Raw genomic sequence first — 26,448 nt, forward strand, 5'->3', positions numbered from 1 at the left:
GACCTGCGAAAACGCGTCACTTGACTGCGTGAGACCAATCGAGGATCAAAGCATGACCTCTCTGGACAGAAATTTAAAATATGGACCAATCGCTCGCTTTTTAAAATGTCTAATTATCTTGTTTAATCCCGCCCCTTTTCGCAGCTCCGTACGACAATATTTCACATGCTCAAACTCTGTGTGACCACAGCTTAAACTGTGCTGAGCTGCGGCCCTCCAGGAACTGAGTTTGACACCTGTGATGTATATCCTATTTTCATGGTTTGACTGTTTACTATTTTATTCCTTTTTCATAGTCAAGCAGAAATCATATGCAGCCACCGGGCTGTTCCTGTAACAATACTGTCTGTAGCTGATTTTTGCCTGTTTGCCTGATAAACCAGACCCTTCTGTTTTTTTGTGGGAGAAAAATCTGATTATTGTGACTTAAAATGACTTTGTGGCAACCTTTCTTAATTTGCAGCAATATTTGCAGCATTTCTTGTCAGTTTGATGTGAAGATGCACTCAAATTCACACATCTTTGTTCTTCATTACTTTTTTGACTTCTTCAAGAACCATTGGTCTTTGTAATAAGCAAAGAACGAAACCATGTAAAGCCTGCCACATCGTATTTGATACATGAATTACTCTAAATGATCAATTCAGCCTTTTTCCAAAAGTCTTCAATAATATAATGACGAGTATAATAGTGGGTTTACACTTTGGCTGTATGCGACAACTCAAAAGAGTCTGTATTTGAATATAATGTATAATTGAATATAATTTAAACAATGTAGATGGTGTGAAGGAATTTGATTTGTGTCATGGCAAGCTAAATTATGCAGCGATTAAAAAAAAAAAATTAGCAACCTCCTCTAAATGTTGTGCCATTTGCTTGACTTTGTGTTACATTTAGTGATTGCAGAAATGCTAAATTCTAGAGGAACTTCTCAACACAAATCATGGAAGCTTTTTAGTCAGGGAAAAGTCAGGGAATTTGCCATTGGCAAGTGGGAACCCTGAACTTTACATGAACACACAGCACACAATGCTCAGCGTTCATGTTGATTTTATTAGATTAAATGTGTCGCTTATTTGAGAATGTTGATTAAGTTGTGACTCTGCCACAGGCTGGAGACAGAAGACCTGGTGAATCGCTGGGGTCTCAGAAGATCAGAGCTTCTGTTCAAGTGTCTGAAGGATCAGAGGAGGAATTAGGATTGGGTGATGGGAAAAACCTTCCCACCCCACTCAAGCGAGCACTTGAGTTTGGACTGGAAGATGAGGAAGAGGAAGGAGACTCGTTCTTCGATGATCCTCTTCCTAAACCCCAGAAAACCTATGGCTGGTAAGGATATCTTCTGTACCAGACATGATCAGTCATTCATGGCTTCTGCTGTGGGTTGATCTCTGTGCCAGTGGTCATTTTGATTATAAGTTGATGATAAAAAACCTGTTATCACCAAGAACTTTCACGGTAATTATTATTATTAATTTCATCACCAATTATATTAACGTCCATACCAATCCACAAAAACATATTCTATGATGAGTGCATTACAGTTAGGGCTGCACGATATTGGAAAAATCTGACATTGCAATATTTAGTTTTTTTGTCATATACAGTTGAAGTCAGAATTATTAGCCCCCCTGATTTATTACCCCCCTGTTTATTTTTTCCCCAATTTCTGTTTAACGGAGAGAAGATTTTTTTAAACACATTTCTAAAAGTAATAGTTTTAATAACTCATTTCCAATAACTGATTTATTTTATCTTTGCCATGATGACAGTTAATAATATTTGACTAGATATTTTTCAAGACACTTCTATACAGCTTAAAGTGACATTTAAAGAATTAACTAGGTTAATTAGGTTAACTAGGCAGGTTAGGGTAATTAGGCAAGTTATTGTACAATGATGGTTTGTTCTGTCGACTATTGGAAAAACATTTGCTTAAAGGGGCTAATAATTTTGTCCTTAAAATGGCTTTTAAAAATTTAAAAACTGCTTTTATTCTAGCCGAAATACATAAAATAAGACTTTGTCCAGAAGAAAAAATATTATCAGACATACTGTGAAAATTTCCTTGCTGCATTAAACATCATTTGGGAAAAAAATACTAATACTAATAATTCTGACTTCAACTGTATATTGTGATATAAATTAGTTTTAACTGGAAAGAATTTTTGGTCACACTTTATTTTAAGGTTCAGTTCTCACTTTTATCTAACCATTTTGACTTTTGCTTCAATAAACTTCTTATTTGTTCCTTATTAATAGTTATTAAGGTCGTTTATTTATTGGGGTAGGATTAGGGATGTGGAATCAGATCACAAGAACAAGTTAATAGCTAATATAAGCTAACTAGTTAATGTGAGAGTTGGTTCTCTAAAGTGTTACCGAATGTATTTTGATTGACTGGGATGACTCTGAAGGGGAGTGAATCATGCATACCATGTAGTAAATAAACTACAAGCTTAGATAAATGCAACATAGCACAAATAAAAGTGAAATAAACAGTGCATGCTTTATGGTTTTGTTTATGTAAAAATGACACTGCAAAGTCAACTCAACTTTGCATATCTATGCGATGTGACGATTGCAGATGCACACATTGCGTTATTGATGCTGAAACGAATTGAATTTTCAGCTTTAAATTTTTGAAATATTCAAAGTGTGCTATTGTCAGTGGAAATGCAAGCTTGATATCAGTTACCAAACTGTACTGAATTATACATTCAGTGGAAATGAGCAATTAGGTGACATGAGTGGCAGAAACTAATTGTCCTCCTTTAGACAATTTATTGCAATTTTGTCAGTCCCAACACAAGTGAATGATGCTAAATATTGATGGGTCTAAATCATTTTAGGCTTTTCCACTTCCAGAGTTAGTCAAAAACACATTAGATATTGTGATCAAATGTGTTTAACAACTGAAAAGCACCACTAATTCTTCATCTACTGACTTAACATTTGATCATTTTGGGATGTTAAAGCGCACCAAAACCAAATATGCTTTGCAGCATTGTGCTAAAACGGATGGATTACAATCATAGTCATAGTTGCAATCCACATCAGTTTCAGTTGCTTTGCCGCTCTGCCATAAATCGCATAGCGTGTTTGTTCATTCAGTAGTACTTGTGCACTGAACATATAGTAGGGGTGTAGTGCATGACGAAATGTTAGAAAGGGTCTTGACTAAATCTAAATATAAGTGATCACTAGATACATTTAAACAAGTTCATTCAAGGCTAAAAATAAGCATAGCGCTGCAGCTTAAAACCTATTTAATAAATTAAAAAAATACATGTTAAATTCATATAAACTATATTTAACTGCCTCTGTTAAATAAATCCACAAGCAGTTTTTTCATCTCTGCTGTTCAACACACTCAGCTTGTTTTAACAGTTATAATTTTCCTGATTAAGCCCTGATTAATCCTGAATATCAAACATGTTTCATATTACTAAAACTATTGGTGGATCAGAAGAAAATCTAAACAAATGATAAACACAATTTTTTACATGCTACATAAAATATTGCGTTTAAAAATAATTGATACATTTATTGTGTAGTTCTGTACAACTTTATATTTCGAAAGCCTTACATATATTTATCAGTTTGAGATGTGGTTTAAGTCAATTGTTTTATTTTTGAATTGCACTCTTAGATCTGTATGTTGAAAATGGACATGTGTCCAGTATAAAACAGTTGGTCACTTTACAATAAGGTTTTATTAGTTAATGTATTTACTAACATTAACTAATTATGAACAATACGTGTTTATTAGCATTTATTAATCATAGTTCAACGTTTACTAATGGATTATTAACATCCAAATTCATGTATGCTAACATAACTTAATGCACCGTGAGTTAACTAACTATTAACTAACAATGAGCAACTTTATTGTCTTTAACATAAATACTGTAATAAATGTTTTGTTCGTTTTTGTGTACATGTTAGTAAATGCATTAACATTTAACTAATAATACAACATTATTGTAAAGTGTTACCAAGCAGTTAAATACTGCAGGCAAGTAGAAATGAAAACTGGCAATCACCGGTAGAGGGATTTACTGTCATTGTGATTGTGTTTGTCACAGTCTTGAGGGCTACTGCACAAAAATTGAAATAATAAAAGCTATGATAGCAGAAAAAGCACAGCTTGACCTAGTTTAATCAGTGCATCCTTTTTTTAGTTCATTGCACGTTTGCTGATTCAATATGAGAACATGCAGCTATGGTCAAGCCTGGTGTAGAAAGCCAGGGTAAATGCATGTTTGCGAAATTATACATAAAACCCTACGTGAGCCAATCGGGTAACTCGTCCACTGTTCTAGTAACTCCCACTGAACTGGAAACTCCCATTCCTTTCATCCATAGACTTAACGGAAACCTATGAGGAGGTATTAACAAATTAACAGCTGTTTACTTGGCTTTAAATGTAACTAGTAGTGGACATTGGTGTTACTCAGCAAATTTACATGAAGATTTATTGTAAACACTTACCCAATTTTATTTTAACATTTATATTTTATCTTCTTATATTATCTAGTATTTAATCATCATCCATCTACTCTTTAATTCCCTTCATTTAGGTTTTTTTCTTTCTAATTATTTTATTTAATCTATAATGTTATACATATTTTTCTAATAGTTCATTTAGTTTATCGCTAGTCAATCCCTTTGCTTTACAGAAATATGAAATGACCTAATATGAACATATAAATATAAACAATTATTGCTAATACAGTTGCTCATGTACAAATTTAAATTCTAATGAGTATAAATATATCTAAACGACCTAGAACTTGGAGTGACTAAAACATATCAATATTTTAGTAGCATTGACAGCAAAACTAATAGATAAATAACTAGAATTAATCTTAGCCTCTTAAGAATCTTAGTTGAAATGTATCCAATGTCACAGTTTGAACCCTAAAGTGCCAATGAAGTCTTAAAATGTATGGAAAGAGTCTTAAAAAAGGTTTTGCATTTCACTCTCTAATTCCTGTGTATACCCTTTATATGTAAACAGTCAAAAACATGGAGTGACTTTAAAGCACATATATTTTTTCGTAGCATTGACAGCAAAACTAATAGATAAATTACTAAGATTAATCTTAGCTGCAAAGAATAAATCTACATTGAAAGTCTCCATAGTATATTTCTAGCAATTATAATCAATAACTGTAAAAAATGATTCTAATGGCTAGAAATATATGTAAACGGTCAAGAACATGGAGTGGCTGTAAAACACATAAATTTTCTAGTAGCATTGACAGCAAAACTAAAAGATAAATTACTAGAATTAATCTTAGCCTGGTAAGAATCTTAGTTGCAAGAAATAAATCTCCATAGAAAGTCTCCATAGTATATTTCTAGCAATTCTAATTGCTAGAAATATATCAGGGTGTCCGCGGAGTCTTAAAATGTATTAAAAGTTGATAAATCAATTTAGAGGAATTTAAGGCCCTTAAAAAATATTAAAAAGTCTCAAATGCTTTTTATTACAAGGTATTAAATTTGTATCATTTTTGATTCTTCAATGTATAGTTGTGTGCTATAGTTTGCCTGAATTTTATCAGAATACTAGAGTGCTGTGTAGTTTATGAAATCCATAAGATCCTACTAGATTTGACGTCAAGCTGCTTTGTTTTATGTTAGGATTAGTTTCTTACAATCAGTATTTAGTAAATATCCTGCATGTTAAAATGTATCCAATGTTACAGTTTAAAACCTAAAGTGCCGATGAGGTATTAAATGTATGGAAAGAATCTTAAAAAGGTTTTGCATTTCACTCTTTAATTCCTGTATATACCCTGTATATGTAAACGGTCAAAAACATGGAGTGACTGTAAAACACATACAGTTTTTAGTAGCATTGACAGCAAAACTAATAGATAAATTACTAGGATTAATCTTAGCTGCAAAGAATAAATCTTCATAGAAAGCCTTCTTAATATATTTCTAGCAATTATGACTAAAAATATATGTAAACGGCCAAGAACATTGAGTGACTGTAAAACACAAACATTTTAGTAGCATTGACAACGAAACTGATAGACAAATTACTAGGATTAATCTTACCTGCAAAGAAAAAGGAATTCTAGCAATTCTAATGTCTAGAAATATATGTAAATGGTCATGAACATGGAGTGACTGTAAAACACAAACATTTTTAGTAACATTGACAGTCAAACTAGTAGATAAATTGCTAGAATCAATCTTAGCCTGGTTAGAATCTTAGCCGCAAAGATTACATATCCATAGTAACTTAATTTAGCTTAAGTTAGCCTGCAGTTCATGCAACTCAGTTCAACTGAGGATAGCTTAAAATCCTGGCTTAATCTGTTATCTTGTTTTTGTGCAAAACTTCTCTAGCTTGACTCTTGCTGTGGGAACAGATTTCCATTCAGGCCTCAGAACGAAGACAGTTTCAATGCCCACATGTTTTACCGAGACTGAAAGAGCAAATGAAAGTGAATTGATCAAAAAGCCACTGAGGCCTTTGATTTGTAATTTCAGAAACACACATCTGGGTTCTTCATGTTTTTGAAGCACATAACCGTAGTTCATTTTTTAACTCTTTAGATACGACAGGCGAAATGATCAAAAATCCACTGACACCTTCGATTTGTCATTTCAGAAACACACATCTGGGTTCTTCATGTTTTTGAAGCACGTAACCGTGGTTAATTTTTTACTCTTTTAAATAGGACAGGCCCCAACAATTAAGTTAAAAATGTACACATGGCTCTCAAATGAGTTTTTAGATAAGAGACAGAGAAGTGCCTTTGTTGTTCTGACCTCTGTCTTCTCCTTTTCACTGCTGCATGTTGGGACAGTGGTTTATCTTCAGCAGAAAAGCCTTATTCAGGCCAGAGGCATTCGGAAAAAAGCTTTAGTCAGAAAGAGTAAGTACTTCCTGTTTTCAGAATGTACTCCTCATTTTTACTGTGATTTTTGACTGACGCATAAAGGGTAGATCCTGGAGCTTTGTTGTATGTTGCGCCTTGTCCTTCTTTGGCTTTTTGCTCCTGCCTTTCTGTTTCTCTTTCTCCCTCTTGGTGTAACCGTGTCTGTGCTCCGTCTGTGTTTCCCCCCCCTCGTGAGAAGTCAGCACTCGCAGAGGGAAGGAAGCCTGTCAGGGCGATTTTTATCCCAAATGCGGAGGGGCACTAGCCTCAATGAGTGAGTGTGCATGGAGTGATCACATTGCATCCATATAAACCATGGGTGCAAAATCAGGTTGTTTCCCACCTACTGGGACTGTTCATGTTCATACAGATCATACAGATCCAGAATACAGTGCTCGGTTTAAGTTTTAAAGTGTAGAGTTGCATTCAATGCAGTTTAGTTATATACACTCAAAGAAATGAAATGCTGCTTGTTCAAACTACTTATTTAAAATGAGTTGAAACAGCACAATAAAAAAATTTTTGGGACAACTTAATTCTTTTATGTTCAATCCACTTAAATTTGTAAAAACGATAAATTTTACTTTAGCGATTTGCAGTGGTGTAAAGTAACAAATCACAAATTCTCAAATGACTGTGTACTTTTCCCTTGAGTAAATTTTTTAGTGCAGTATCGGCAATTTTACTCTACTACTTTTCTTCAACCTGCTGTCACTACTTTATTTTTTCTAATCTATGGGAATAGACCAATTACCAACCTACGTCCCACATGACATCACACGGGTCCCCGGTTGCAAAAAAACACAGGCTGCAATAGTAAAGATGTCGTGTTGTGCGGTAGGATGCCAAAATAGAAAACTTTACTTTTACCATACACCACACTGCTTTAGTGCTAACTGCAGACGTATTTAGGTAACAGGTAGCTGAATGAAGTGATGACCTAATTAGAAATGTAGTTCTCATGTTATATCAGGTAAGCTCACGCTATGCTGAATCATACACATCACATTACGTTTTTGATTTCAGAAATGATTTTAGCAAAAACGGTTACATATGGTTCATTAAACTGCGGACACTGAATGCTCAGAATGAAACGTGAAAGTGTAAGTTATTAAGGTAAACTTGGTTTTATATTCACACATTCATTCAGTGTCAACTTGTGACACACTCCCTATATTGTTTACCACCGCACTTTGAATATTCGGTCTGAGATAACCTGCAAGTGTGACTTGAAAACAGCATTAACACTGTTTAATTGACTGTGAACAATGTTGTACTTTGATAGTCATTGGCTGCTAATATGATTTCGCTATTTAGAGTTTCCAAATAATATTTTTATGAAATTATATTATTAAGGAGAAAGTCTGTATGTGCAAATATAAAACAACTTTACCTTTATGTGTAAGTTTACATACCCTGCCATATAGGTGCAGTTCGCTGTCAGAATGCAGTCGTTTGGCTTGTTGGTGATTAATTACCTAGGCCTTGTATAACGTTAACTCCGTCTTCTTTCCTTGTCTTTGGCTTGGCAGAATCTTGGTTTTTAACACTACATAGTGTTGAATCTGGTAATCATGGAACATTATTTCTTGCACATGACCACACAGAACAACATTGTTGGCATCCAAAGACTTGTAGACCTTTAACTTCTCTCTTGTAAAATCAGTTGGAGCTTTAATGAGACTGTATATTTTGGGCTGGATCATTGGTCATTTCGTCTTATCCAATATTCATTGGGAGCGTGCTATCGCAAATGGACCTGTCAGACGAACGCTGCTCACTTTAACGTTAAGTTTGCCGAATCACTGTGCTTATCACTGGGTGACGAGCTGTTATAATATGCTGAAAGCATTATGTAAATAATATATATAATGTGTAATCAATATATCTTATTTCTAGGACAACAACAAACTCTGTACGGCATCGGATGTCATTCCCTCGCTATAAATGCTAGCGCTCCCGGTTTCTTTCTGCCACCTCCCTGCGCGCGCATCCTGAATGTTTACAAACATGGTAATTGGTCTATTAGAATCAGTCCTGTGATTCCTGTCCAATCAAATCGCACATAGAAAGTAAATCGCATCATATTTCACTAGCTTAAGACATGCAGCAAACTGTTTGGAAGCATTAAAAGTGTCCAAGAAGATACTTTAAACATAATGACCCAGAGACTGCTTCGATTCAACATCACCGATGAGAAGGATGATTACTGTATGATGACTGAACTAACTAAATGCACTACAGAATGTTACGTTTACACACACTGGCACAAATTACATGTAAACGCATCTACCTTTCCCAGCGTAATACTCACTACTCACTACTCAGGAGTGCATTTAAAAGGGCTACTTTTAACTTATACTTTGAGTAATATTTACAACAGATACTTTAACCCTAATTCCACTACATTTTTTGGGCAAGTAATGATACTTTTACTTGAGTATAATTTTTCAGTACTTTTTCCATCACTGTCGATTTGTGTTGGGACAAAGTGAAGTGTGTACACTGTAAAAAATGCAGGGTTCCACTAGGCATAGGCCGGTATAAGATTCTGACGTTATGTTAACCTTGGATAAAAATATCACTGTTCCACGTTTTTACGGTATTGTGATTACTGCTAAAAAATAAGTTATTTTTAAATGTCTGGGTAAAAATCTGCTGTGTTCATTAGTTTTAAAAACAGATTCCATTATAAGTTAAAATGGCATCTTTGGATATCTTTTCTGTTGGAGATACTGTTGTCCTAAAAAAACTTAAAATGTAAAATAAAAACGTATAAATACTTACATAAACCGCGATATACCTTGAAAACGGTTATTGTCCCATGCCTAGATTCCACAAAATTCATTCATATTGTCCCAACACAAATCGATTAAGTTAACCTAACAAATTTAGGTGGCTTGAACATAAAACAAGTTGTTGCCAAAAAATTCAAGAATTGTGTTGTTTCTGCTTGTTTTAAATACAGTCAGAATTATTAGCCCCCCTTTGATTTTTTTTATTTTTTTATATATTTCACAAATGATGTTTAATAGAGCAAGGAAATTTTCACAGTATGTCTGATAATATTTGTTCTTCTGGAAAAAGTCTTTGTTTTATTTCGGCTAGAATAAAAGCAGTTTTTAAATTTTTAAAAGCCATTTTAAAGACAAAATTATTAGCCCCTTTAAGCAAATGTTTTTCAATAGTCGACAGAACAAACCATCATTGTACAATAACTTGCCTAATTACCCTAACCTGCCTAGTTAACCTAATTAACCCAGTTAAGCCTTTGAATGTCACTTTAAGCTGTATAGAAGTGTCTTGAAAAAAATCTAGTCAAATATTATTTACTGTCATCATGACAAAGATAAAATAAATCAGTTATTAGAAATGAGTTATTAAAACTATTATGTTTAGAAATGTGTTGAAAAAAATCTTCACCCTGTTAAACAGAAATTGGGGAAAAAATTAAACAGAGGGCTAGTAATTCAGAGGGGCTAATAATTCAGACCTTAACTGTGTGTGTGTGTGTGTGTGTGTGTGTATATATATATATATATATATATATATATATATATATATATATATATATATATATATATATATATATATATATATATATATATATATATATATATATATATATATATATATATATATATATATATATATATATATATATTAGTTGTGAGTCTCTTACATTGCCTGTGTAAACATAGCTATAACATCATTATTCAATGCTGTCAAAATAAAAACCCAGCAACTGACACCAGAAAGGGTAGTGCAGTAACTACAGTCATCATTTTGGTTTTTTTTATACTTTACTTTTATCCTCCTTTTTTCTTCTCTGCATTTGCTCTGCATGTTGTCTGTGTATCTCTCTCTCGCTCTCTTTATGACCCTGACCTTGTTTTTCTGGCTGTTATGCGTATGTGTGGCTAAACATACTCTTGCTCTGTCTGGCCTCAGCCTGTCTGCTATAGGCAGTGATAAAGAGGGAGATGGAGAGGACATGCTCTCTGACTGTGAAAGCAGGCCCACTCCTAACTCTGAACACAGGTGAGCTGGGCCATTTCCTGTCTGTCTCCTGCCACGACTTCCCTCTTCCTCCACTAATCATTGTATGTGCTGTCGGATCACATTACAAAGTGCATCCAGCCATGCTGAAAGTCTCATCTCTTCTGTTTTCCAGGAGAGAAGGCCTGGGCGGCAGTTTGGGTAAAGCATTTACCGCAGGCACACAGCTAAAGAGCGCAGGAGGATCAATCTCAGCCGAGAGCAGCCAGAAAGATCATTCATCTGACAAGAATGGTAGAAAACCACTTGTGAAATCGTGACTATTTATCAGTTTACTAGGAATACATACATTTAATTGAACTTTCACTAAATATGAAAAAAGCGCATTGCAGAGATACCCCAAAAGATCCACTATGCATCAGAAACTAGCTTTTGATGAAAAATAAAATAAAAATTTGTGTAATAAAGGGCACCTATTTTACCCCTTTTTAAAGATTTAAGATGAGTCTTTTGTGTCTCCAGAATGTGTCTGTAAATTTTCAGCTCAAAACACCCATCAGATTATTTATTATACCTTTGAGAATGTTGGGAAGTTGGGAGTTCTCTCCGCCCACCGTTCCCACATGCCTGTCAAAGTGTGTCTCAATCTCCACCTCGGCTGCATCAGATAAACAGCACAGTGACGGACATGAAGGAAGCTGATCTCACATAATGTTTGTGTGAAATACTACAGTATGAACTTTACCAATGATTATTTGTTTTGGAGTTATTCAAGCCTTTCTGCGATGAATCACACACACACAGCATGTGCGTTTAACTTTGCACTGTTGCGTTTGACATTTGCACTGCAAATGTGACAGGATACATGTTTATATCCACTGCTGTGTGGATATCTGTTATGTTAAAGTACAAAAAAAACCTGATTTAACGTCCACAAACCGGGATTTAAGCGTTTTTCTTTATAATTGTACTGACATGCGGCTGTAGTGATTAACAAGGTCAAATTGCTGTCATTCATTACAAACATACACTGTTTTAAAAAGGTTTTATACTCGTAAAACTCATTCTTGATCAAATTTGATGATGATTGATGATCATAATGAGCTGAACAGATCTTTTAATCCCAGCTGCTTTGCGCACGTCCTGTCTTGTTAATATGATTATATGCGTTACAACAGAGACATGTTAATACGCAGCTGTCAATCAAGTCTGTGGGCGGGGAAACCACACTGCTACATCATGTTGCGCTGGGCCTCAAAATGGGAGGGATTTGGGTCCTATTTTAACGTCAGGAAATATAAAAAAATATTAATATCTTTATATTACCCCAATATGACTGTGGAGACACTACCTACGCACAGTTCTGTCCAAACAGCTCACAAAAGATGATTTTCATCATAGGTGCCCTTTAAAGGGATAGTTCATTTACTCACGCTTCTCTTGTCACAAACCTATTGAAGTTCTTTACTCTGTTTTCCATCGTGATAATTGTTACTGGTTTCCAACAGTCTTCAAAATATCTTGTTTTGTGTTCACCATAAAAGGTGAAGACATAAAAAGTCTAAATGAGTAATTTTTTAATGTTGGGTAAACTATCCCTTTATTACAACAAAACATGAGCAGCAACGATGGTTAAAGGGATTGATAGTATTTGCATTGAAATTAGGTCAGTCTGAACTATTTCCGTTACTGCGATTCCACAGATAATGGTTTGTGCGCTATTGCTAAAGTATTTGTGGGCAGAGCTGACATATTCAAGTACCCAATTCATGTGTAATCATTACACAGAGTTTAACCCACCTGAGGTTTAAAAAAAATCTAAATCCATCATCAAAGTTTAATCTTTCACCAAATTAACTCATAATATGCCCAGTGATGATCACTATACTGATCTGGCAATAATGTTGTATTTTTTCTTTTTGATTAATCTCTTAGGAATGTCTCTTTCTACTGATAAGGGTGGCAAAGATTTCCCTACACCAAATGAGAAATCTGTATCTCCGTTGCTAGGTGAGAACTTCCTGAAAATCGTTGGGATTTTTGTTTTCAATGACTTGAACCCTCAACCCTTCAAAATTTCACTTTTCTCATTTCTCATTTTCAAACAAATGCTTTGCAGATGACGATCTTGACTATGATGACGACTTCAACAGGTAAATACATTGTCCGTCAGGTGTTTCGCTGTTATTTAGGTTAATCTGTCTCGGTGAAGGGTTCTCATCTCTCGTTTCTCTTCAGCCATCGTTCAGAAAACTCGAAAAGTGAAGTGAGCATTGACGAGGAGATTGAGGAAGTTTCGATAGAGGGGCCTGACATCAGTGATAAGGTATTAATCTCTCCATCCCCAAGAGAGTCACATTATTTGCGTTGCCAATGAATAAGGTGAACTGTTCGATGAATAAGCTTGTAAAAAAATAATTGACCTTATAATACTGATGTGGTTATTTCTCATGTTGGTTATTTATGGCATCAGTTTTCACAATTCTTTATGAGAGTAAGTCAACAGAGTGGCCTCATGGATAGGAATGTATTGTTTAAAAGTCAAGAAGTGAGAAGGGGATGTTTTGTTAATGGCAAAGATGGTTGCCTAAAGAGGCCCACTGAGGCAGCAAGAGGAAGCCACTTGAAGAGATGGTTCACACATGCAATTGAATATTCACTCATTATTTACTCACTTAGGTGTTGTTTTAATGCTCTAAACCCTTCTATGCTTTTCTGAACACAAAGTGGATTATTAAAAAATACTGGATACAAACCTAATCCAAGTTATTTTGTTAAACTTTGGAAAACAGAGGGACAGATTTATTATAAGAATAGATGGAATTCTTCTTATGATGTAAAGAGTTCATTGGGTGTTTTTACAAAGTGTTCTAGTCTCCTAAGGATTGCATCTTAACAGTTTTTAATAAAACTCAAATTTTAAAACCGTTTTTATGGCTATGTGTATAAACGTAGTGGTCTTTTCACACTGAAGTCTGAAATTTTCATCTGTGTTTTTTTCATATTCAAATCCGAAACATTCTTCATGCACATTAAGTCTGATGCCTATTAGGTAATCTGTTGCTAAATAATTCAAGAAACAATGCAAAATGAAGACTTCGAGTAGTGAAGATGATTTTGTTGTCTTCTCCCTGCTTAACAAAAGAAAAAAGAAATATTGGGCCATCCATAGATTGCGGAGAGCAAGAAGAGTTCCACCTCCTTATCAAAGAGCTGTGGGATTTTCCAGACCGATTCAAAAATTACTTCAGGATGTCTCTGGCTTTGTTTATAACACACGAATGTTTCTGAGGGAGTGTGTCAATACAATTGATACAACGTGAGGTTGAAATAGTTTTTTAATGTGTGAAAATTACGGACAAAAATTTCAGATATCACAGAATGGTCCCAAACTATCATGACACCTGCCGTATATGCCGCAACAAATCTAAGGGTACGCAAAACAAACAAAGCAAAGCTGAATTATATTTATTTTGCTAGCTCACATTGCTATTCTTTAGGTGAACAACTATCCCATGCAAACTAATCTATTTTTCTTCATTCATCTTTATTTCTATAGAGCTATTACAATGTAGATTGTGTCAAAGCAGCTTAACATAGAAGTTCTAGTAAATTGAAACCGCGTCAGTCCAGTTTTCAGAGTTGAATTTAGTTCAGTTCAGTGTAGTTTAAATTTCACTGCTGAAAGTCCAAACACTGAAGAGCAAATCCATCAATACGCACTGAAACAAAAGTGTGCCGTTCTCTGTTGACGCGAGATTGACAACTTTAGCCACAATATTCTTACTGTTAGTTTGCCATGAGACAATGATGTGTAAAAAGAAAGCCGTGCCTCCTACTTAATATTTCATTTCAGTTGTAAGTACATCATCATTCTGTTACAAAAGTCTCAGCAAATTACGATTCATGCAGACCTGACCTGAACTACTAGTCTCCATACACGACTTAGAGCCTTAGATCACAGAAAAAGTACACAAGTTTTGAGAAATCATGAGCAATAGAAACATGGCACACAAAATACAATTCATGTACTTCTCTTTGATAAGGCCTGTGACATCAGTTTTTAGTGTAGGGACAATATTTTTTTTGTCCTATACTGAAACCATATTTTTTTCTTAACGGTGCTGCTTGTTCTCGGTGTTTGATTTAAAGCATGCAGAATCCTAGATCTAAAGACCCCAACTAACACATTTCTTGACTTGGCTTTCTTTCAAAACGCGTAATACACACTCATGGATTTTCCCTTATGTGCAATATTATTGTGTGTGTAGTGCAGTTTTGTTTGATGTTACAAAGTGAAACTGCATGTAGGTACCATATAGTGTGTGTTGCACTATACATCGCTGCTTATTACATTGCCAACAATGAATACAATTAAAATCAATAATGAGTAAAAATGATGAGATTTCAGAAGCTTCTTGCTGTAAGATGCGCCAATAAACACTATAATTCGTATTCTGACTAACAATAACCTTAATAGAGCTATTGTGAAAGGACTGAGATGTAAGAATAAAATGAGTAATTCTGTGCGCGGTTCATTTGATCATTTTCGGGAAATCTGTTGAATGAGAATACAAAGCCAATATAATGAGGCCTAATTCATTTGTATGGCTTTTCATTCAGAAATTCACAGTCATATTTGTGATTGCTGAATGGTTATTTCTTTTGTAAACAAAGCTTTGCCAATGACTTTGTAATTTCAGATGAGTTTGTACAATTACTGCACTATACAAAATATATGAGCAATAAGTCAACATAAGTCAACAAAAAAATAAGTCATAGGTTTTATATCAATTATAACTTATTAAATCTTATTAAAGTTAATCATGTTTCTAATTTTTCTTTAAGTTATACAAGAAATTTAATTTATGTGTAAATGACTCGTAAGGTTAATTTGATTTGACTTTAAATTTTAAGGCAGCCAGGGACTTTTGTCCAGTATGCGTGTTTTTTTTCTTGATTTCTTTCTTGTCTTTTTTTTATTTTTATTTTTTTATTTTATATTTTGCAAAAACCATGTGGGTGTTAGTTATCATGCTCAAGTTAAGTCCAGTTTATCTGTAGTGTTTATCACAAGTTATCACAGTAATGTTTCAGCTGTCTTTCTTACTGCCTTCTGACAAACAGAATTCCATAAATATTTTCTTGGTGAAAAATATTTTTGTATATGTATATGTAACTAAAAGATGTTTTTCCTGACTGAGTCGTGAACTGCCATGCTTTGGGTGTTTCATGAACACAACATGCTGGTTGCTATTTACTCTCATTGTACGGACAAGTTACAACAGAAGTGTATTATTTCTCCTTTTGTGGTATGCGATAGGAAAGAGGGTATGCGGCATTAGAACATGAGTGCATATGAATGAATTACAATTTTTTGATGAAACATATCTTCAAGTATTGACATTTGTTAATCTTCTGTTTTGTTTTGTTTTTTTTAAAGAGTATCATATGGAGTCAAACTAGGACCATATATACTTGCAAAATAAAAGAAAGTTTAGCAAACAAAAAATAAAGTATTGTGCAACAATAAATAATTAAATGCAAAACTCCAAAAATCGCAAAGTGAAAATAAATTTGAGAAGTAAAAGTTAATTTTGTTTACAAAAATAAAGAACTGCAAAGGGAAAATTAAGTTTGGAGAAATAAAAATGAAATTAGCAAAAAAAAAAAAACAATTAGCAAATTAAAATCAAGCAGTGCAAAAACAAATTAAATATTTGCAATAAAAAATATATATATTTATTTATTTATTTATTTATTTATTTATTTATTGCAAAACATTTTCATAGCACTAGGATTTTATTTATTATTTTGCACAATACTTTATTGTTTGTTTGCAAAACGATCTTTTATTTTGCAAGTATATATGGCCCTGGATTGACTCCATAGGTATCACTGGTTGTTTGCTATAAAAGACCACTCATACCCTGTGGTTAGACCCTTACTCTGATTCTCATTGCTCTTGGTTTCTCTCTGTATGTTTCTTCTAGCTTGATGAAACCACTCAAGATGTGAGCGTCTCGCAGACTAGTTTGGGTGCCGACTACATGGAAGACGTTGCTTGACATCTGAACTGCAGTTCCTCGTTTTGTACCTTATGTATTTATGGATTTAGTTGACATAATAAATAATTAAGTATTGTCTCACTGCTGACTTCCTGTTTTTTTGTGTGTTGCTATTTAAAAAAATCAGAAGGATGTAAAAAATGAAGAAGAATCTAAACAAAACTATTAAAACGTTTAATGTGAGTAAATTGGGAGTAGAAATAAGGAAATTATTCAGCAAGACTTTTTGAGCCATGCATAAACCACTTAATGTAAATGTCTGCTTGGTAGTTCGCTCTGACACCTAACATCAACCTTTCACATACAACCATAGTCTAGATTAGTTGATATGTCAGGCAGCTTTGATGGTCTGCCACATACCATCAACAAGGAGGATGGTCCGCCTCCTTCCTGCTAACAGATAAACTAATTCTCATTACGCAGCAGTGCTCTGCCGAGGTTGTCTTTCCTCATTAGAAACCAGAAAGAACGAGAAGTCTGAAGCCTCACGCTACATTCCAGAAGACTTGTTCGTGTGGATAGTGGTAAGTGACTTCTTTTCTTTGTTTTTCTGCTTCAGTCGCATGAATTGTTTCGTTTAGCTCAGTATTTATTTGCTGCGTATTATGATGGTTTTTTTTGACAGTTTGTTGACTGAAAAATTGCAACTAGATGTTTACTAACTCTCATTAGACTATTAACTGGTGTTGATGGACTGCTTATATTCGTAAAATGAATGTTAGTTATTGTCAGTTCTACTAAATTCTAAGTCTAATAATGACTACTATATAATATGTAGTTGTAAAGTTGCCTGCTGTGAAAAGAATGCTTGAAAGGACCATCAAAATGAATGATCATTGTATTTTAATACCTAAATATTTGGAAAGTTTCTATATTTAGTGAGGCTTTTGCAACGTGAGGATGATTTTTGTTGCTCAAAACATATCATTTGTAGGCATTTTGTTTCATATCAGTTTGTGAATGTGCACGATTCTGTATGCTAGAAGATGCTAAAGATAAAAACTATGTAAAAAATAACCTGCCAAATTTTCATACTACAGTTCCTCTTGTGAGTTCTTCATTGTGTGCATGAACTAAAAGTGTTTATGGAAGGATACAAACACTTATTTGTTTCATAAGTGATCAGAGTTTCCGCACATTTGCGGGTGGTGTAATGTTAGACTTTTATAGGTGGATTAAATTCTAATACGTAAATATAATATGTCAGTAAGTTCTCTGAAATGTTAATTTACATAATATATTTATATATATATATATAAATATATTTATATATATATATATATATATATATATATATATATATATATATATATATATATATATATATATATATATATATATATATATATAAATATATATATATATATATATATATATTATGTCTGAGCAGGGTTTCTGTGGGTGTTAAAAAGTCTCAGTTTACACTATCACCAATCATCGCAAAAAAATCTGGGTTCCACACAACTGCTTGACATAAATTAAGTTAACTTAATTGTTTTAACAAATTTAAGTTGATTGAACACAAAACAAAGTTGTCCCCCTCAAAAAACTCAAGAATTGTGTTGATTTAGTTCATTTTAAATAAGTAGTTTGAACAAGGAGCATTTTTTTGAGTGATATATATATATATATATATATATATATATATATATATTATTATTATTATTATTATTATTATTATTATTATTATTATTTTTATTTTTATTTTATTTATTTATTTTTTAATAAAATGTTCTTTAGTTTTATATCATTTTACATAAACAGCTCATAGGAAAAACTCTTTTCCCAAATGTTTGTCGATGGCAATGTGTAGATTGTAAAATAGTTTTTGTTAAAATTATGTTCAGAGCTTTGGTATTGTTTACAAGTGCAAACATCTAAAGATTCCTAAATCAAGATACATTTACTTGAAGCAAAATTGCATGACATAAAAAGTCTCATTTACTATTAAATGAATCTAAAAGAGAACAAACATCCATCATGAGCTCAGAAAAAAATTATTTACAATAAAAAAAAGCTTTTTTATATACCTTACTGACTTTTTGCTTTGAACTCACTTCTTACATTTTGTTCAGTTTCTCAGAAAATAAGACCTAATTTCTTCATTTTGCATATTAATTAAATGTATCCTGTACAAAGAAATATATTCATTTTGGAGCATTTGCAACCTTAACTTAAAACTTAAAATTGAAGTGTTTTTTAAGGGAGTAGATCACTCAAAAAAATGCTCCTTGTTCAAACTACTTATTTAAAATGAACTAAATCAACACAATTCTTGAGTTTTTTGAGGGGGACAACTTTGTTTTGTGTTCAATCAACTTAAATTTGTTAAAACAATTAAGTTAACTTAATTTATGTCAAGCAGTTGTGTGGAACCCAGATTTTTTTGCGATGATTGGTGATAGTGTAAACTGAGACTTTTTAACACCCACAGAAACCCTGCTCAGACATTTTTATAATTGCAGAGTCTTGTCTTATCCAAAACCTATGGCCAGTAAATAGGTCGAATGCATTAAATCTGCAGTGTACGTGACCTGATTTTCAGCAGATTTCCTCTTTCTGCTAAGGTAATATAGCAAACTACAAAGCAATGTTTGATTAGAATGCCTTTTCCTGGTGTGGACTGAATTACTGGATTTAAGATGTATCATGTCCTTTAATTCACATTCATAGATTCTTAAAATTTGGTCACGTTGGCTGGCATGTGAAGAAGTACTACTGTTCTGGATTTACATCTGGATTTAGATGTAAAAGAACAACTGGCCCCACTTTTTATTAAGTGGCCTTAATTACTATGTATTTAGATTTAAAGTAATCATTTCATATACAATGCACTTATGTTCATACATGTTTGTTTTTAATTGTACTTAAAAATATATTTTTTTAATTATATCTAATGAATATAATTACATCTGTAGTTACGTTTATAATTACACTGTTTTTTTTTTTATTCTTTATTTTCATTTTCATTGAAAAAACCTTTATACATTACATACAGTACTGCCTAAATCCTTACAAGGAGATCTAACCTATATCAAAATTCTCTTGGAGTACTTACAGTGAATTTAACTTACAACACAACGGAACTCAAAACCCAACCCATTTAACATTGATATTTGTGGAAGGTTCATAAAAAATAAAATACAAGGCATACATGAATAGCATTTACAATCATATATGGATCTGGCTGGGACAAAATTTTTTAATTGAAACAAAGTGTACATGAACAATGAAACCAAGAGAGACATTAAAAAACAATTATAAAATAATTATAGAATAAATGATGAAATAAGATAAATAAATTAACATACAATAGTCTTGTAAAACTCTCAGTTTAGTCTATCTGCAAAAATAATATGAATGGCTCCCAAATCTTGTTAAAAATGGATAATTTGTCATTTAGTGGGAATCTCAGTTCTTCTAAGTGTAACATATTTCCAAGTTCTCTAGCCCACATTTCAAAGGTGGGGACAGCATCAGATTTTCACATTTGTAAAATGAGTTTTTTTTCAATACACATAAAAAATAGAATTGCTTGTGTTTGGTTTCTACTGCAAGAACTGTCCTCTGCTCCTAAAAGCCCAATACTACACTACAAAAAAGTGTTGCATGCAAAACTGTTGCAAACAATTTATTTGTGTTGAATTTAAACAAACAAATTAAATTTAATATTGTTCAACTTAATTTGTTTGTTTAAATTCAGCCCAAATAAATGGTTTGCAACCACTTAACGTAAAAAAATGAGTAAATCCAATGAATCATCTTTGAATATTTTTTTTAGTGATAGGATCAGGTTCCAGATTCGTTGAATACACTTCAGAAAGAAATTTAAATATATTTTTCCAGAGTGGTTGTAGTTTACTGCATGACCACAAAGAATGAAACAAAGTTCCCGTTGAAACATTGCACTTATTACAACTTGAAGAGATTGTTGGGAATATATTTTGAAGTTTTGATTTAGAATAATGGAGCCTATGAATGACTTTATATTGGATCAGATGATGTCTTGCGTTCACAGAACATGAATGTACATTTCTCAAGTATTCATCCCATCTGTCATCACAAATGTTAATACCCATTCCCTCTTCCCAGTCATGTCTTATTTTATCTGTTCTGCTGTCCACCTTCCCTAGCAGTAACTTGTAAAACTTAGACACATTACCAGTAATTCCAGGGTGTATGTTAACGATTGTATCTAATGTAGGATCCAGCCTCTTGGTTTCAAACTCTTTAATGTTTTCTAACACAATCCCTAACTTGCAGATAACGAAAAAAGTTTGTGGAAGTAAGGTTGTAATTTTGTTTTAGCTGTTCAAAGGAGCTAAATGTCCCCTTTTTGTAAAGATCTTGAATTTTTAAGATGCCCTTATCTCAATTTGGAGAAAAAATGATCAATTAGTCCATGAGGGAATGCATGATTATTACAAATTGGAGAGTCCAAATACATATCTGGAATTTTCAAGTGTGCCTTAATTTGTTTCTGTATTTTAATTGAATTGGAAATAATTACATTACCTTTTATATTTTTTGTATCTATTTTAATAGGACTGTTAAGCAGGGCTGGTAATGAGGTCATATTGCAAGAAGCGTCCTCAATAGCTAAATGCCTAGTAGTTAAAGCCACTTAATAAATAGTTTGATTAAACAACTCTTAAACCAAGCAGTGTTTCTGTTTGTTAGCACAGCAAATTTGCATAACAAATCTAAACAATTATTAAATGAGTGTGGTGAACGTTTTGGTTAACTTGTGAAACTCTAACAGCAAATGGAGCAGTAAAAATTAAGAACAAAACTATTTGTCATTGTTTTTTTTAAATTCTATAAAGTTTACTGTAGAATATGTATACATTATTCAAAGCAACATTACTCCACTACGTTAATATGTTATTCCACTGGTGATGTACCTTTTCAAAAATGACACATTTGTACCCGAAGGGTCTATGTAGATAACTTAAAACAGGGGTCACCAACCCTGTTCCTGGAGATCTACCTTCCTGCAGATTTCAGCTGCAACCCTGACCAAACACACCTGTCTGTAATTATCAAGTGCTGCTTCATTAATTAAATGGTTCAGGTGTGTTTGATCAGGGATGGAGCTGAATTCTGCAGGAAGGTAGATCTCCAGGAACAGGGTTGGTGACCCCGAATTTAAAGGAACGCATTTGTAAAGTATGAACATAAAACGTACCACCTTAGTGACAGCTATTGTACCTTTATTTCTGAAAGTGTTGAATAAACCTTGTTCTGTTTTAAATATCAGTTAGTCCTCTTTATCTTGACTTGAACTCTGCATTTCAAGTAATAATCTTACGGATGTTCCTGTTCTTTCTTTCAGAGAAAATGAGTAATGATTCCTCTGAAAACTACGGCGATTATTATGAAGACGCTGTGGAGCCATGTTCAGTGGAGAGCAGGCAGAACCTTGAGAAGTTCCTCCGCTTGTTTATTCATCCAATCATTTGTGTGGCTGGTTTCATCGGCAACACTCTTGTAATTGTGACGTACGCCCTCTACAAGCGAACCAAATCCATGACTGACGTGTATCTGCTGAATGTGGCCATCGCTGACATCCTGTTTGTGGTGGCTCTGCCTTTGATCATCTACAGCGAGGAGCATGGTTGGGCCATGGGGAACATGTCCTGCAAGCTTCTGCGTGGCATTTATAGCGTCAATCTGTACAGCGGGATATTGCTTCTGGCTTGCATCAGTGGAGATCGATACCTTGCCATTGTGCAAGCCCGTCGCTCGTTCCGGCTTCGTTCAAGCACTCTTCTTTACAGCCATTTGGTTTGTGCAGCTGTCTGGTTGCTGGCCTTGCTTCTGTCCCTTCCCACTTTCATCTTTTATGAGCGCTACGAAAATGGCCTGACCAACTACACCTTCCTATTCAACAATAATACCAACATGGAAGACGCTCAGTATGTGTGCTTTTTTAAGTTTGAGTCTTATGAAACAGCGCGTATGATGAAAACCATCGTACCTAGCTCTCAGGTGGCAGTGGGTTTCTTTTTGCCTTTGCTCATAATGGGATTCTGTTACTCCAGCGTCATTGTCACCCTTCTTCGGGCCAAGAACTTTCAGAGGCACAAAGCGGTGCGTGTGGTGCTCACCGTGGTCTTTGTGTTTGTGGTCTGCCATATGCCTTATAACCTTGTGCTGTTGTACCATACCATCAATTTATTTGAACAGCAAGAATGCAGCCATGAGGAGGTAGTCACGTTGACCATGACCATCACAGAAAGTTTGGCATACCTGCACTCTTGCCTCAATCCTCTGCTGTATGCCTTCATCGGGGTCAATTTCAGAAACCACTTCCAGAAGATCCTACGGGACATTTGGTGTTTGGGGAAGAACTATATGTCGGCGAGGCGGTCGTCACGTGCTACCACAGAAATGTACCTTTCGACACGGCGCTCTATGGATTATTCCAACAACGAAAATGGCACTTCGTTTACCATGTGATTGGATGCCTATTAAGTAACTGAATAACATTAACTCAGTCGTCATTCACTCACCTTCATGTTGCGTCAAATTAGGTCAATTGTTTAGATTGAAATAATATGAGAGTAATTCCCCAGTACTGGGTTGTGGCTGAAAGGGCATCCTCTGCGTAAAACATATCCCAGAGTAGTTGGCAGTTCATTCCATTGTGGCGACCCCTATTAAATAAGGGACAAACCCGAAGGTAAAAGAATGAATGAATATGAGTGTAAGTATATGATGGCTTCTTTTATTGGAGGCATGAATTTGAAGGAAACACACAAGTTACGGACCAACAAGAGAAAGTGAATATCACATGAACTATTTACAGATGAAATCAGTGAGATCTTATGTTGTATATCATGTTTTAACCTCTTCTGTATATTTCTGAATATTTCAATTGATGTGCACTGTATGTTGTACCAATGCAGAATCTTTTAGTTTGTGTACAGTTCACCTGTTGTACATAGAATCTTTAACATTACCCAGTGTACCTGAGATATAAACATGCCCTATCTAAATAAATTAGACAAATACAACACAATTAGAAATAATGAGGGGTAAAAGGGTAACCCACCTTTTAATGTCTGTGCTGAAAAAAAATGACTACGAAGCAATAATATTCTTTATTCTAAGAGGGTTTTGTAGGGTTATTGATGATATTAAATGTTTAATGTACAAGTACAAAATTTTGACTTGAACACATAACAATATAACTGTCTTCTACAAAATCTATTTCCCTCGTAAACTGTTATAAGAGACCTATTAAATTAGATCATTGTTTGGGTATTTCAATACATTTAAAACTGACATGTTCCACTATATGGTTGAATAAAAATAGCTGCTGCCTTAGTGTGAACTTCTCCATTACTTATAGAACACAAAGTATTGTACTTCTCTTTGTTTTATCAATGTCCCATAGCTCATTTCAACATTTTTAAGACCCACTGTACAGCTCCTAATGTCCTCAAAGATAAAAATGGTTAATTATGTGTATTGCTGAAATACAGGTAATTTGACAAAAAAATGCAAGTTTTTCTATTTTTAAAGAAGGATTATTATCTAACTTTGTTTTGGTTTGATATATGAACAAAAACCACATTTGCTCAGAATATCTATTGTTTTTAACAAGACTTCAACAACAACAAAAAAGTTTGGAACGGCATGAGTCAAGTCCAGTTGTCTTTATTGTCTTTTCAACAATATACAGGGCAGTACATGGTGAAACCAAACAATGTTCCACCAGGACCAAAGTGCTACATCAAACAACATAAATGAACAACATAGCACAGGACTGTGCACTACCATAAACATTTAGAAGAATGAAATAAGATAAACTAAAATAAAAGTAAACAAGAATAAGAGTGCAAAGTGAGGCATGTATAAATGGAATTTTCACTTTTATTTTGTGTGAACTTTTCTGATGCAGTTAAACAGAATACAGTAATCATAGTTAAATGTTAAAACTAGATAGCTACAGTTATGATTTCTAGCGCATATTAAGTTCAGTTGGATATGGAGAAAGCGTCCTCTGTTGGCCCATGTTGATGATGGCAGTTTTGAGAAATGGCAGATTATTTTTGCACTCCACTCTACCAAACTGGTTCAAATAACATACAGTATATATTACAAAGAAGCATTTACATTTGATTAAAATATAACCCTATATCCTTATACGTAAATAACATAGCAAGCTTGTCTTTTGCTATGTGAAAATCGTAACATCAGCATCTTAAAAGGTAAAATAGCCTACATCAATACATTTAGGGATATAACAGTTTAACATTAAATGAGAAAACTTGACATATAAGGAACATTGTTTCCGATCGCCATTCCATTATAATAGACTTAAGATATCTCAGATACTCGCTTGCTGGCCTTGCTGAAAGATCTAAATTGGACCGGTTTCATTTACATAATGGATTCATTTATAATGAAGGAAATAATAGCAACTTAATATAGGCAATAATACATATTATATGTAATAAAAATCTTTTTACATGTAATAAATGTATAACACTATATTAATATTTTACCCAAGCGATGTAATAGTGTGTATTTGCTTAATTTTCTAATAACTTTTTAATTAATGATTTGACGATTAGCAATAGAAACAAATTAACTATTAATAATTAATAAAAAAACATAAGTATATACACACACACACACACACACACATATATATATATATATATATATATATATATATATATATATATATATATATATATATATATATATATATATATATATATATCAGCTGTGACAGTTTAGTAAAAGATAGTAGTTTATAATCAGATAATCAGTTTAGATAATCAGTTTATAGCTATATTATATATTGTTTAAATGATTAACTACAGTAATTAATTTTAATGTGACACATTATTGTTTGCTTTTTGTGTTTTGCAACAAACTTATTTTAACCAGGTATGAGAATATTAAATTCCTAAAATTAGTTTATTACACTTAATCCTACAATTAGACTGTCTATTATGTTTTCTTTGTGAATGTGGACATGTGAATAAAGTCATAAGTGTATTTAACCAATTATTTTTATTTACATAATTTGAGTTCAGAAACTGCAGAGATGTTAAAATGAACGTTACGATTTAATAATAATGACTGAAATGGGAAATCATATTTGTGAAATTCAATAGGTGGCGATAATGCTAAGGAGTTAGTTAGTTAGTCAGTCAGTTAGTTAGTTAGTTAGTTAGTTAGTTACCATATATGGTTTGCCTAAATTGTGTGTGCTAGATTGTGTGTGCCTGAAACGTGTGTGGTTCTGCGGTTCCATTCTGCCACCAATTCACTTGAAAGATACAGATATCTGAATGGATCAAATCGATGATTCGTCAAACAGGGACCGTAAAGAGACAGTGCGTTAATTTTTTTCTCGTCCAGACGCCGACCGACGCTACTGAGGTAAAAGAAATACCGTAGCGAAAAAGGCGCTAGTCGCGTTTTCAGCCTTACATTAGTAAGGAACTAAAAGG

At 33.6% G+C, this 26,448-nt stretch overlaps 2 protein-coding genes across 2 annotated transcripts in view; both read left to right on the top strand.

The window, feature by feature from the left end:
• The window catches only part of cep43 (centrosomal protein 43), a 33,447-nt gene extending 16,394 nt beyond the window's left edge, over positions 1-17,053 (top strand). The window contains exons 13-21 of the mRNA XM_056481444.1: positions 1,112-1,329; positions 6,834-6,902; positions 7,105-7,179; positions 10,857-10,946; positions 11,080-11,198; positions 12,840-12,914; positions 13,024-13,057; positions 13,143-13,230; positions 16,898-17,053. Coding sequence (XP_056337419.1) covers positions 1,112-1,329; positions 6,834-6,902; positions 7,105-7,179; positions 10,857-10,946; positions 11,080-11,198; positions 12,840-12,914; positions 13,024-13,057; positions 13,143-13,230; positions 16,898-16,972 — 843 coding nt within the window. The 3' untranslated portion in view covers positions 16,973-17,053. The remainder of the gene's footprint in view (positions 1-1,111; positions 1,330-6,833; positions 6,903-7,104; positions 7,180-10,856; positions 10,947-11,079; positions 11,199-12,839; positions 12,915-13,023; positions 13,058-13,142; positions 13,231-16,897) is intronic.
• A 331-nt stretch (positions 17,054-17,384) lies between these two features.
• ccr6a (chemokine (C-C motif) receptor 6a) lies at positions 17,385-24,373 on the top strand. The gene is made up of 2 exons (XM_056481505.1): positions 17,385-17,496; positions 22,308-24,373. The coding sequence occupies exon 2, from the start codon at positions 22,313-22,315 to the stop codon at positions 23,432-23,434; it is 1,122 nt and encodes a 373-aa protein (XP_056337480.1). The 5' UTR covers positions 17,385-17,496; positions 22,308-22,312; the 3' UTR covers positions 23,435-24,373.
• Positions 24,374-26,448: the final 2,075 nt, after the last annotated feature.

The sequence above is a fragment of the Danio aesculapii genome, chromosome 20 (assembly GCF_903798145.1).
Source record: "Danio aesculapii chromosome 20, fDanAes4.1, whole genome shotgun sequence".
Lineage (NCBI taxonomy): Eukaryota > Metazoa > Chordata > Actinopteri > Cypriniformes > Danionidae > Danio > Danio aesculapii.

Excerpts from the sequence above, each read along its gene's own strand:
- ccr6a (XM_056481505.1), top strand. The coding sequence starts at position 22,313 with ATGAGTAATGATTCCTCTGAAAACTACGGCGATTATTATGAAGACGCT.